The 14,827-nt window shown below is 35.6% G+C and overlaps 1 protein-coding gene across 4 annotated transcripts in view; it reads right to left on the bottom strand.

The window, feature by feature from the left end:
* Window positions 1-2,084: 2,084 nt before the first annotated feature.
* The window catches only part of LOC103481380 (double C2-like domain-containing protein alpha), a 47,231-nt gene continuing 34,488 nt past the window's right edge, over window positions 2,085-14,827 (bottom strand). For all 4 annotated transcript variants that reach the window (XM_008436786.3, XM_008436785.3, XM_081600607.1 and 1 more), the window contains exons 8-11: window positions 13,433-13,632; window positions 7,016-7,097; window positions 6,795-6,891; window positions 2,085-4,380 (exon numbers count right to left, since the gene is read on the bottom strand). In XM_008436786.3, coding sequence (XP_008435008.1) covers window positions 4,244-4,380; window positions 6,795-6,891; window positions 7,016-7,097; window positions 13,433-13,632 — 516 coding nt within the window. In that variant the 3' untranslated portion in view covers window positions 2,085-4,243. The remainder of the gene's footprint in view (window positions 4,381-6,794; window positions 6,892-7,015; window positions 7,098-13,432; window positions 13,633-14,827) is intronic.

The following is a 14,827-nucleotide window of genomic DNA, read 5'->3' as shown; positions in this document are numbered from 1 at the left end:
CATCCAGGTAGAGAATGTCCCTGATGACCAAACCGAAGGAAAGACCCTGATGACATGGTGTCTCCCATGTAAATGTCCAGGTAGAAAACGTCCCTGAGGTACCTGACAATCAAACCTCAGAAGCTGCAGGCTACAAAAATCAAAGTCACAACAACGCTCAAATCCCCATCCCTTTGCTTTGCCCTTGTCCGTCAGAACCACAAACTTTACTTAAACTAATTGTCGACCTTCAACAGTACTTACATTTTCTTCTTCAAGAACTGTGGCAAACCACGGCATCGCTACCCGAGGGAATTGAAAAGAGAAGCTTCTTGGAGAAAAACTGAGTGCTGTGTGACACAGATCCAAGATGTGACTGCTTAAAGACTTGGAAGGAATTGCAAATTTACCCAGGTCCCCAGACCTGCTTTATATGGCAAACAAATAAAGCAAAGTGTGAAACCAGATCGGAGATAATGCAGTACAGCTGCACTGTCAATTTTTAATGTACAGTTGCATTGGGGGATATTTACCGGCTAGAGGCGAACTTCCACGGGTTAGATGGCGGGCCAACAATGACTTTCACCTGGTAAGTACTATTTAAAAAAACATTGTATTGCACTTTTGTTTTTGTTTGAGTACGAAAATATATTTTACGTGGTTATATTGAGCTACTCTCGCTTATTTGCTAAAGCTAACTTCGGTTATTTCTCAGCTAGCATTATGTGCAACACAAGTGCTTTTTAGTTCAGTTCACCTAGAATATGCAGATGGCTATATTCTGGTCTTTTTGCGGAAGTTGTTTGAGGGTAGGATGCCTCAGCTGTTTTTATTTTCTCTTGCACATAATACTGTCAACGGTAACGCGTTAGCGAACGCGATTAACCTGAACATTAGCTGCAAACACTTTTTACAAGGAAAGAAGATTAACGTTCACGTACCTTAAATGTGATTAGAAAGATATCAAACACTGCATTATGGAAAAGTCGCGTCTAACCGTTGGTAACCATGGAGACAATGCCGCACCGTCATGTAGCCTACATGCTAGGGCATGTATGGAAAAGAATGTTTAGTCTCGTCTTTTATACGTTTTTAAGGCTGCTCCGGTGTAAAGGTAAACGCACTTTATGACGTAGTGATATAAATCATGTGGTGTGAATTCAGGCAAAGTCAGTAATTTGATCAACACGTCAGGAGGGAGGAGGTACGGGTCGGTTTCTAAGCTAGCTGTTTCCAACTTTTCTACATATCGCCGTATATGAGCCCCAACCGGGTGAGTTACGTTCACAAATTAGCTCGACTTAAACAAGTAGAAGCCACGAATAACCGGCAAAAAAACAACTTTGGAAAACTGTTTCAGTCGCTCCCGTCCCTCACTTCCGACGTCCATCATGACGCCTCGAATTAGTTAGTGACGTAACTGCAAAGGGTCAGTGGGCACTGACATAAAATATTGAAAGAATGTCTGTGTCATTAAAATATGAATTTATAAGTTTTACTTGAGCACTTAAAGCTGTATGTAATTTTTATTAAAAATATAAAATGTTTTATAACCGTAAATAGCTGATTAGCGGTCAGTCGCAGCATAGACAAAATAATTTATATTTAATTTTTGTTTTTTTTCACCCTTAATGTTGTTTTTAATTAATTAATTTTGTATTCTTCCTCTGTTGTAACACTGTACTGGTGGCTTCAGGACAATTGTAAGGGAATGTGTTTCTTCTGGGGGTTTTTGTTTCTGAAATATTTTCAAAATTTCAAGAAAGAAACTTTATATAACACAGTAATATATATATATATATATATTAAAAAGTTTAAGTTACTTTTTACTTCAAAGGAATTGTGTGGTATATGTGTTTTACTTTTTTATTTTAAATAATTTATTTATCTAGTGAATAAATCAACTCAAATGGTTGAATTTTTCTAAAATGTTCAATTTAAAAATATTTCATTTAGAAATCCTTACCAAAATTTCCAATAAACATGGAGTTTATTATGCATGTTGCGTAGTTCTTTTGATTCTTTTAATTTCTGTTTTATAAAGTAAGCGTTGTTCTGCTCACCTGTTTGAAAATATGTTGCAGTTGCAGGTCCAGGACACTAGGTGGCAGTATTTAGCTTTATTGAGTTGCCCCTGGGTTCAGAGGCCACTTTGCAACCAGTTATATAAATAAATGCTTTATAAAGAAACAAACAACAATCATGCCCACTTTACAAAATAACAAATATTCAAAACAGTTAAAACACCAAAAGTATTTACATATAAACACCATTATTATTATTTATTATTATTATTATTGTTAGCATTAGCCTCATTCACCACAGATAAAACCTGCAGCTTGGTAAAATACAGAGGTACCACACAACACTGTTTTTAAAACAATTCATCACTGATTTGTGTTAGACAAACAGGCTGATAGTGTCATTTATTAATTAAACCGCCGCCATCTGCTTTATTTTTATACATATATATATATAAAAACAAAGCATTGACACATAAATATCAGAGCTGACACGTCAAACAACTGTTACAGACGTCGAAATGCGAGTTAGAATAAAACTCTTCTTTTACTCCATCAACATCAAACATGCAAACGACTCACACGAACCATCGACATTAAAAGAGCCAATTATCCTATCAGCCTGGGCCCAGTGACAGGCAGATCAATAGATGGGGAACGTCCGGCAGGATTAAGACCACTTGGAAATCTCTGGAAGCATCAGGGAAGAAAAGAAAGTTATTGCCAGGGACGTCAAGATTTAATGTCAGGAGTTAATGGAAATAACTGACAGGATTTAATAAAAGCAAGCAAAGCTGGCTGGAAGTCAAACTGCAGGATAATTAAAACTCCCTCCCTGTTCTCACACACACTACATGCAGGATTTCTTGTTAAATCAGATCAGATTGAAGCCTTTAGATTCTCCAAACGGACATGAACATCTGCGAATGTTTTTAAAGGGGACCTATTATGCAAAATTCATTTTATTTGCACGTTTTTATTCTTCCACACGTCAAAAACACAAAATCTTACCAAGTATTTTTGGTCTGGACTGAAGACCCACCTGTTAGCTGCTTTTGAACCAAAATAAATGGAAAATTAACCAACATATTCACTGTCTGTTCTTGGTTTTCACAACTGTTGACCATGTTTCACAATGTAAAACACTTTGAACTGCCATGTTGTTGACATGCCCTGTACTATAAACTTGATTGATAGTTTCTAGTGTAAATATCTTAGTATACTTGAAATAAGACAAAACTAACGTACAATTAACCCTTCAGCAAGATGTAGTTTATTTTAAATCAATAATTTCTTAATATTGATTTTAAAAAAAGCACTAGTTCCACTGGCAGGTTATTTCACTTGCAACTAGTGAAAAATGTCTTGTTATGAGTGAAATGATGCTAGTTCCTAGTAACAAAACTAACTTACAAGTAACATTTTAATGAAAAATAGGAGCTTATTTTTAATTTAAAAGGTTTTAGCTCCACTGGTAAATTATTTTACTTATGAAACATTTTCCCATTCCACATTATAAGTGAAATAATCTGCGAGTGGAGCTGGTACTTTTCCATCAATATTACAGAATTATTTACTTAAAACAATCTCTTGTAAGTTAGTTTTCTAATATATCTGCACTAATATTTTGTGTTTTTTGTTCTTCCAGTTGGGTCTCAACTGCTTCTAAAAACAACCCAAGCAATAAAAAAAAAAAAAGACATCCAGCTAATTTTAGGCAGGGTCTACGGCCACTGCGCCGTTACCTAGCAACCCCAGCGGAACTCCGCCTGTCACCTAGCAACCAAAGCAGAGCTCCAGCTGGTTTTTACTGCTTTATAATGGCTGGAAAAGCCAAGCGTTTTGTTGTTGACTTACCATCAAGAAACCACTTGCTGCATTCTTGTTGGTTGTGCAGGAGGCTCTACTAATGCTTTTGCGCGTCTGTTTGCAGCCATTTTCACTTGCGAGTGCAAACGTTAAGTTGGGGGGGCGGGTGTGGATTTAAAGTGACAGGACGCCTTGAAACAACTCATTCTGAAAGGACCTCATTAAAAATCTTAATTATTTTGTGCAAACAATGTGAACACGTTCTGTGTAGACCAGAGACCCGTCCTCACCTGATGAAGGAAGCATAATAGGTCACCTTTAAATTAAGTCCATCTAGCTCAAACGTTAGGTTACTGCTGCTTTCAGTCAGCAGGAAATGAATCCACGGCAGTCATGCAGGAAGTGCTGAGCGCGTGCGGCGAATCGTCCCGGTTTCACTCCTGCACCGTGGAGCCGGGCAGCTCGTTGGTCAGGGTGTGCCAGCGCTCCACCTTCTGGCCCTTGTTCTTCAGACAGTCGATCCAGTGCTGCAGAGCGTCGCCCTGCGAGTGGCAGCCGAAGGAGACGCCCCCTAACCAGAGCAGAGACGCAGAAGAGGAAGAGTTTTTAAACCCAGAGACGAGGGATGTGTAGAGGTTCAGCTTTTACCTCTAATGATGTCATCAAAACGTCAAACCCAGGCGCGTTGTATTCAATAAATTAGAATATATGTCCAAGAGATTAAAAAAAAAATTTTAAGCAAGTATTAAACATACTTTCTGATTTTAAAAATATATATAGTTTTTTATAGGTGTCTAATTTTAAATGTCATGATTTCATAGCTGAAAGTTACGATGGGGTATTAAGGCCATAATAATAAAAATGTAAAAAATATATGAAATTACCAGAATAAAGTCAAAGTTATGAGAATAACATCAAAATTACCAACTTTATTATAACAAGTCATTTACTGGTAACTTTTGAGCAAAATACAGATGTTTTCTTATGTCTGTAATGCCATAATGTTAATGAAAAAGTTCTGGCTCAATTATTATATAAATATCTTGTTATAGGTGAGATATTCTGCCAGTGGAATTAATATTTTTTAAATCAATATTAAGTAATTATTGACTTAAAATAAGCTCCTATATAAGTTAGTTTTGTTTATTTTAAACTAAGATATTTGCACCAAAAACTAGACAAAAATACTTGCTAATATTTGAGTTTTTTGCAGTTTGTTACTGTGAAATGTAAAACACCCAGAAATTGAGCTGTTGGCAAACACCAAAAGTCTTCAGTCAGAGGCCTCCTCAGATTTGTTGCATGACTGACTGCTACTGGACATCAGTTAGTTTCTTTCTGGGATAAATCATTTATTTTTTAATTGAGTTAATCAGGATTTTGACCGTAATTGTAACCATAAGGTGCTGAAATAGCAGTAAATATTTCAGCAGTAAAACAAAAATAGACTTTTTTAGTTCTAGAACTAAAACTGTATTTTTTCTAGGTTGAAATGCAATACATGATTTGGAAGAAAATATCAGTCTGGTTTTGAATTATTTTTTTAAAAATTAGTACCATTGATATTTTCTGTTGTTTGAATAAATAAGTAACACGTATGAAATGTCTGACCCCAGATTTAACGTCTAGAAGCTGAAAAAGGTGAGCAGGTTCAACATGCAGAGCTTAAATGTTGAAAGTGGAAATTACAAATTAAATATTAATAAGTGAGGTTGCCCTTGTCGCCTTCGCTGACAGATTGCACACCATGAAATTCTCCCCAGCAGCTTTCTGCAGATGCCCACGGGCATTCACTATTACTTGCATTACATCACATGAATATATTTCAATTGCAATGAGATCCGCGTGCAAATTTAGAACCAGACCAGGATCGTCATTCGACACAGAAGCAGTATTTCCTGAAAGCTACGCAGTTATGAGCTGTTTTTATACAATTATTTACCTCCAGTGTTGTTAAAAATCTTTGATTTGTGCTTTTATTTAAAGATTTTAAACACGTGTTAAAAACATCTGCCTGCATCTATCACTGACATGACACTTGATTTATAAAAATGTCTTTTAGTCACTGAAGAATAAAAATAAAGAAGAGGTTAGATTGTATGAGGGGACGTTTGTAAAGTTACACAGTCAATAATTTACCATAGAAATACCCGTTATGTAGCGAGTAATAAGAGGAAACGATGGGAGGTCATTTTTTAAAGTCATATTTCTAATAAATTTTTAAATGTCACAATTTCAAATAAATTTTTACCTCCAAATAAAATATTTAGTTGGCTAAGTTAGTCAGCTAACTAAATACTTAGTTAACTGGGTAACAGGTGAAGAATAAAAATAAAACTAGTTAGCCAGCTAACTGGCTAATGAAACAGCTAAATATTTAGCTAATAAACTAATTATTTGGCTTCAAATTATTTATTTATTTAGTTAGCTCTAAACTAAATATTTAGCTTCAGACTAACTATTTGGGTAGCAAGATAAATATTGAAATTGATGGTAAATATTTACCTCTAAACTATATATTTAGCTTAAAACAAAGCATTTATGTAGCAAACTAAATATTTAGTTTGAAGCTAAATATTTAGCTTGAAAATGTTTTCTTTTATGACAAGCTAAATAACTCACATTATTACAAATTTTTGTGTAACTTTACAAAGTGAACTCCACAGATTTGGCTCCAATCTCTGCTTTAGAAATCCCTACAAAAACATGTCTGAGGAAGTAAAGGCAGGAAAATATATTTAACCAGAACAACACAAAGAAATGTGATCACTTACACCAAGTAGCCTGTGATAAGTTTAAACGAACCGACACCCATCTGGGTTTTACACAGAGCTCCACTGCTCTTATGCTAACAGCTAATTCAGAACATCCTCAAATATGCTGGGCAACATCTAGTGTTGTACATGAGGCTGTTAGAAAGAATTAGACCTAATAAGACAAAAACACCTTTATTATTATTAATCAGTGTTTCTATAATGAACTCACCTATGAAGTCGTTTGACTTCCCCAGGTCGTAGTCCCAAACTGTGACCTCTAGCGTCTTAGAAGCTAACTCTGTGAAGGAGATCTCATAGAAGAACTCCTGGGGAGAAGAAAGAGGCCAGAAGGTCACAAAATATTCTCTAAAATTAGGTGGAAGATGAAAAGAAGCAAACTCTGAAATGAAAAGCGCCTGTCTCAGTTACACACACAAACATGGAGGTTACCTCATTAAACTCTGGGTTGAGAGTCTTTTTTATGACGGCTGTTTTGTGTTTGGATTTCTTCTGAACATCTGGCTTCAAGTACCTGGAACAGACAAACATGACAACGACTGATCCTCAAGATTCAGTAAGATAAGGTTGGCATAAATTTAGAGACGATCAGAACAGTTACACAACTATTCAACAACATTTCTCTTGCATTAGCTTTTCTTGTGTTAGCTTTATTGTTAGCTGGATTAGCATGGCTACTATATTAGATATATTAGACAAACGGCAGTAAATGAAAAATGTACCATTTTATTTAATCTTTTATTAGATGAGCTATTTTACATTTCATCTTGCATTCACTTGGTTTTTATGTTAGCAGTGTCAGCTTCTGTTGTTTTATGTTTATTAGCTAATTATAATGCACATAATTCGCTTCATTATTACTATTATCATTGCTAAATGAATGCATCAATTTAGCTACTACACGAGGTAATCTTGCAATAGCACTGCGATTATATGAAATGCTTTACTATCTCTCAAATTAGCCCAACTCTTAGCTTGTGTAAGCTAATGTGGCTTACACAAGCCACATTAGCTTCTCTTTTATAAGGTTAGCCAATGTATTAGCTTCATTAGCCCTTTTATTTAAATTTAGAGATTGCATTAGATACATGATCTCTTTTTATGTATATCTTGCTATTGTATTAGCTACACTATCTAATTTTACATAACTTTAGCTGTTGTATTTTACCTGTGAATATTAACAGTATATTAACTATTATAAATTTATTAGCTTACATATTTATTATTTTACTTTTATCATGGGGAAAAACGTCTTGTTATAAGTGAAATATTCTACCAGCTGAACTAGAATTTTTTCATCAATATTAAGGAATTAATTATTTAAAACAAGCTCCTATATCTTGCTGAAAAGTTGCCTGTAATTTAGTTTTGTCTTATTTCACATGGACTAAAATATTTGCATTAGAAACTAGGTACGTTTTTTGCAGTGTGGGTAAAGTATTCAGAAACATTAAGCAAGAAAGACTGGCGGCACTTCATTAAATAAAAATTACTCAAGTAAAAAGTACAGCGTAGTAAAAATAGTTCTAAAAGTTTTTTTCCCCAAAAAAACTTTCTAAAGTAAGTGTAACTAGTTCTGTTAAGACTTTATTTGAAGGGTTGTGCATAAGGCTTTATGTTTATGACTGCAGTGATAAAGTATCATTTGGTAAATAATGACAATTTTAATGCAAAATTCACATTAAAAGTCAATTAAAGGTGTTAATGTTGCACATCCCTTCAAATAAAGTGCTATCCTAGTTACTACCTAACTCTGTTTAACAAACCAACTCTAAAAACCCCCAAATTAAATTAACTTAGCATGTTAAATAGTAAAGAAAAACCAACTCTTTTCTCAGATAGCTCAGCAACACAGCACAGACTTGCAAACAGCAGCAACGTTTGCAGGCTGTCATTAAATTTGCAGGATATTTTTGAGCCAGCTGGAAGGAGAATGGCAAAAAAATCACTATTCACATTTGCTTTCCACCCACCACCCACAGCTCAGGATGCGTATGTTCCCACACGCTCTCAGACACAACAAAGCATCTGGGAAGAAGCTCCCGCCAAAGGCCAGAGATGTGAGCGTGCATGTAAAGCGAAACGCAGGTGCATGATGGGACGAACGGCGCATCAGATGGGTGAGAGAAGGACGAGTGGGTTTGGGTGATGCTGAGAAGATGGTGAGAAAACTTGATGAGAAAGAAGAAAATGGAGAAAACGGCAAGACAAACTGCAGTCCTGTGCACTGTACGATATCAGAAATTATACATTTTTAGATTTTGATCTTACTTGTTTGTGTAAAACCAGCTAAAAAGACAAAGAACAAACATTTTACTGTCTAAATACAAACATTGGTTTGTAGTTCTAATTTAGGACCTTTTATCAACAATGAAACAATTTTAGAGGAGTTGAGAGTTAACATTTCAATAAATGTATGAGTTTAAGAGATAAGAAATTAGCTATTCTTCCATTAGCCAACTTCTTAAATTAGCATCACTTCACTCGTTTAGCTTGGCTTATATGTTAGGTATATTAGCCTTTATGTTAGCTGCTACTATGTGATATTTTATTAGTTTTGCTATTTTATGACTTATCCTTTAGCATTAACTCAATGTTTATATTAGCTGTGCTAGCTTCTATGCTTGCAGCTTCATTAGCTTTTCTTGAATTAATTTAGCTATTATATTAGCCAGTCCATCAGTAGCACAGTAGCATATAGTAGCTACGTTTGGTTCTCTTTCATGACATTATGACTTTTTACAAAAGTGTAGCTAATGTACTAGCCACATTAGCTCTTTCACATAAATGTAGCTATTGTACCCGAACAGAACGAATAAAATAGCCATCTATCTACCTCAGCCCAACACCTATGCTGCTATGACATATACAGTAGGTAACCTGCGTATATTAGCGTTAAATTTTATATTGGCAACAAAAGCTTCCCCCACATTAGCTTAGCTATATTAGCTTCCTTTAAAATATTATTGATAATTGTTGCCAGGAAGAGTTAAAAACTGGTTGTGACATGATTCAGACCTAAATATCTGCAGTAACTCTTATTTTCTTTGTAAAATTAAAACTTTGATAGAAACAAATTTAATTTAAGCAGAAAAGGTACCTTTGAAGCATGCTACTGCTGTGTTTTCAACTCTTTTACTCATGTCAACAATAGGGCTGTGTAATAATATCGATTTTGCAATATATATATATCGATATTTTCTTTCCTAGAAAAAAAATCGATATTCATCCACAAGTATCGTAACATCCAACTGTCACCTTGCTCACTCACTGCTTGCATTTCAGGGAGAGTGATTAGGTCATCAGGCTTAGAGTGATTCCTTCAGATGTTAAGTGTCAAGGTTAAAAAGGTATCAAACTATTCAGAGCAGGTACTTGGTGCACTTTATTTACTTTACAAATGCATGTAAACTACAGTTTGTACTGTTTCAATTAAAAGAAACATGTTTTCTCACCACTTCTTTGAATCATTTTGTCCAGCTGTCGACTTTAAGTCTGTGTCCATGTCCAACCAGAGCCAGGTATTGTGTAGTTGGTGCTTTTAATCAGTTTTCAGTTAAATTAATTCAATCCAACTCTATAACAGTCACAAAATGTCACCAAAATCACTCTGTCCCTCTAAAATCTTTCAGAAAAAGTGTATTGAATTGTATTTGATGAATATCGCAATATATATCGTATTGTGAGCAGAATATCGTGTATCGTATCATTATTGTATCACTACAGCCCTAGTCAACAACCACCTCAAAGCCACAGCAGCAATGAGCAGCCAGTGACAACACAGAGGGGTTTTACATCTCATTCGTTCACATTCTGTCAAATTGCATAATTCAGCTGAAGGACCTTCCTGCCCTCCCTGGTGGAGCCACTGACACACAGACAGAGACACACAGCAACACTTTCCTGTCGTCAGTGAGTAATGAAACTCCAGACGACCTCATGACACCAACAATATCTCTATAATCTGATTCCCCTTCTGTGGTAAAACACATCCCAAAGATGATGCTCTGAGCTGGAGATCAGCACATTTTTTAAGACGTCAACAATGACACCTCTATATGTGAGTAACATATATTTTAAAATAGCTTCCATGTACGGAATGATAACTTGTCACCATTATCCTCTGTGGAGTTAACTCAAAGCTTAAAAAATGGCCACAAAATGTTATCTAGCGTCTTCCAAAGGCCTCATAAGACCAAATCATAAGAGGCGATAAAACAGCAGGCTGGAGAGTTCATCCTGAAATAGGTGTGAACTGTCGGAGCATCAATCTATGCTGGACGTCTGGTACGCAACGCCTAAAACCCCAGACGGGATAAAGAGTTTGGACTCAGAGCCACAAAGCTGGACATAAAATGTCGATTACAGCGTCAAAGACTTGGTAACTAAAAGTATTAATTCACCAGAACAGACGAATTACACAAGAAGAGGTGAAACAGTTTGATTAAATATTATTAAAAGGAATTTAAATCCTACTTTCAATGGATAATTCCAACTACTAGCATTATTTTCCCTGAATTAAAAGTCTACACTGTAAAAAAAGCAACTACAAATATTACCAAATATTTTTTGGTGTACTTTCTAGTAGACTGGAAATAAAACAAAACTAACTCACAAGCGGCTTTTCAGAAAGACATAGGAGCTTGTTTTGGGTCAATTATTCTTTAATATTGATGAAAAAGTTCCACTGACAGAATTTCTATTAAAAACAGATATTTTTCCCATGCAATGTGATTTTAGTTTTCTACATTAAAAGGGATCTATTATGCAAATTTCACATTTTCATACTTCCATTTGGGTCTCAACTGCTTCCTTGAACAGGTTATGATAAACAAAACATGTTAGTAACATTGTTTACGCAAAATCCTTCTTAGATGATGAGATTTTGTTTTAGAGTGTCTTGTCATTTTAAACTCGCAGGTGAAAATGGCTGGAAACAGATGCGCAATTCTGCAACTGTACATCTTTAAAAAGCATTAGTAGAGCCTCCTGCACAATCGAAAAGAAAGCAGAAAGTGGTTTCTGGATGGTTTGTCAACAACAACACGCTTTTCTTTTGCATCACCCATTGTGAAGCGCATACAGCGGTAAAAACTAGCTGACTAAACATTCTTGGGTTGCTAAGTAACGGGCGGAACTCTCTGGAATGTAACTTAACAATCGGGAGGTTTTTGAAGCAACTCATTTTCCAGAGACCAAAAAAAAAAGACATTAACTTGTTGCCAAAAAATGGCTGAGTGTTTTTAGAAGCAACTGAGACTCAAATGGAAGTTTAGAAACTTCCAAAATGTGAATTTTGCCTTTAAATTTGTCCTATTAGTTTTGTTATTTAAATAGTTCTTGTTTGATTTATTGATTGGAAAGAACTGATATTTTGCATTTTTTCCCCCCAATTAACATACTTTGAACAACAACATACTTTGTTGTTTATTGGGAAACAATAAACAACAAAGTAATAGCTACACCTATTAGTTACACCTAATAGGTGTAATTGTAAATACACAGGCTGCCAAAGGCGACCAACCCAAATTTAACCTGATTTAGACTCATTTATGTAAACGGCTACCACAGAAACATCTAGATCCAGGTGGTTGTATTAAAACTTGTTCAGATTCTGCCTTCCATTTTGTTTTCATCTTGACTATCAGTAGCAGACTATCAGGGACATGAGACATTAAGCAGTCAGTTCGTGAACATGTTGAGCGCAGGGGAGTTGGGCAAGTGCAAAGACCTGACAAATGCCAAATGGTGAGCCAGATGACTGGCTGGGCCGCCTCTGTCAGAAAACGGATTTTGGTTTTTTTTACAGGCAACAACTCGTCACAACGGTGAACTGAGAGGGAATATAAATCAAAAACTAGCAAAGTTTAACCAGAAACTGGTTGTGCCAGAATGCACTGATAAATCCCATTAGTAAACAGCTAAAATATCAATAAATATCTCTCTCTGCGTTCAATAAGTACTTAAAATTAAATCATATTGAATATCTTTTTACATTTATCAGTTCCTCCAGGATTTCACAATTGTTTTTGTAATTTTTTTTGTAATAAAAATAAAATATTTTGTAGTGCTAACTTTGAATTATTGGTGATAAATGTGACTTTTTGTTACTCGCCGTATTGATTATGCACTATAACTTCAGATCAAGTAAGGCCGAGGAAGCAGAGTTGGAGAAGTAAGAAAGACTGCCACCTGCAGGTGGGAGTTAGTATCATTTAAACTTAATATTTTTATGGTTTTAAAAGTAAAATTATGAGAATAAAGTTATAATAACATGAGAAAAAAGTCATAATATTACGACAATAAAGTTGTGATAATAAACTTAAAATAATGTGAGAATAAAGTCATAGTACTGTGATAATAATTTCCTAATATTGCAAGAATAAAACTGTTGATAATATGAGAATAAAGTCGTAGTATTAACATAATAAAGTCGAAATATGAGAAAATGAAGTCGTAATATTAGAATTATGTCTTATATTCTTATGTCACCTTGACTTTATTCTTGTATATCTTTATTTCCACAATTTTACTGTTTTTATTTTCTGAATGTGGCCCTAGCACATTTAAATCACATTTATGCATCAGCACAAAAAATGTGAGCATTTGTCCATTTAAGCGTAAATTTATAAAAACTGGAGGGATTGATTGAAGTAATTTGGCAGCATGAAGGTAAAAATTGCTTTGATCCATGTTGTTTTGAAGCAAACAATATGTGTCCCTCTGCAGCCTAGAGGACCACATAAAAAGCTAAGGCGGGCCGAATTTAGCCCCCAGACCTTGAATTGACACCCGTGACGTAGGGAATAAAAATCCAGTAACACAGTTTCAGTCTGAGTTTTAGCTCACGTTTTGACGTAGGGGTCGGAGAAGCCGTTGACGTCCATGGCTGCCAGGTGGGCGCAGCGCTTGACGCCCACGCAGAGCCCACCCCGAGCTCTCTCCTTGGCCTCGCCCTTCAAGTCGCCGTCACCGTTTGGGGGCAGGAACTGGAGGCATAGCAGCAAACGGCCCCTTTCCTCCAGACTCCTCTGCTGCTCCATCTCCCACTGAAGGACAGGAAAGGACGAGATCTGTGTGCTGCACATGGACGGAGCGACTCGTGTTCATGTAAATACTCAAGATGGAAAGCAACGTTTGTGGGCAGAGTACGCAAAAATGTACTACTAGAGTGGCACTACTTCAACATATTTTTACTCAAGAGTAGAAAGTATCCGTCCAAGAAATTTCTCAAGTAAGAGTAGAGAAACTTCATAATAAATTTACTCAAGTAAAAGTAAGAATTACAGTGTAGTCAAATTACTCCTAAAAGTAATAATAAAAAAAAACAGGTTTTCAAGTAAATGTAATTTGGTAAACGTATCTAGTTACTACCCAGCTATAATTTACATTACATGATGTAATCATTGTACAACTTGAAACGGCTGCTTTTTTAGAATCAAACAAGTTTAGATTTTATTTTTAGATTTTCTAGACTTCATAAAGTCTCTGGCATATATGTATACTTTGCATTAAATTTTCATAATTTACAAAATCATGCAAAGTTGGCATTTTTAATGGACTTTTAATGTAACTTTTAGAGCAATTTTGGATTGAAAGTGTCATTATTTACTGAATGACACTTCATGACAACAGTCATAAACATTCATAAAGACTCCTTCATGTTCATGACAGGTGTTATGTCATGTTTATGACGGTGTCATGTCAGTCTTATGCACACCCCTTCAAATAAAGTGTTACCACATTAACAAAGCACAATTACAAATCGGCTTCAGGATTTTTCTCTGGATAACAGCGAACTGTTGCCAAAGCGCCGTCTGAAAACACGTGGACTGACAGGGCAGGTTCAAAGTGACAAATAAAAGAAACGGGCAGAAAGAGAGAGAGAGGAGAAGATGCTCTCTAGGGCCCGTGACTCACCAAACCACAGCCTTCAGCTTACATATATGTACGTTATTTATAGAAGAGATGCATGTTTTGAATCACTGCCAGTGGACGATTTTCTACCCGCTCTCTGCTCGTCCTTTGGTGATATTAAAAATAGAGCTGGACATTAAATCAGTAACGATATATATCACAACAAACACATGATCAATATCAATGGATGATACGTCTGATTAAATATTCAATATGTAGAATATTCACTGAATCTGAATTTAACTCACTCACTCTTTGGTTACCTAGCAACATAAGTTCCCCCCCAACTTTGGTTACCTAGCAACGACCTGTTGGGTAACTGGCAGC

This window comes from Poecilia reticulata, chromosome 19 (assembly GCF_904066995.2).
Source record: "Poecilia reticulata chromosome 19, P_reticulata-male-v2, whole genome shotgun sequence".
In the NCBI taxonomy this organism is placed as follows: domain Eukaryota; kingdom Metazoa; phylum Chordata; class Actinopteri; order Cyprinodontiformes; family Poeciliidae; genus Poecilia; species Poecilia reticulata.
The sequence above is the reverse complement of the archived record's forward strand: the minus strand, read 5'-3'. Positions and strand labels throughout refer to the sequence as shown.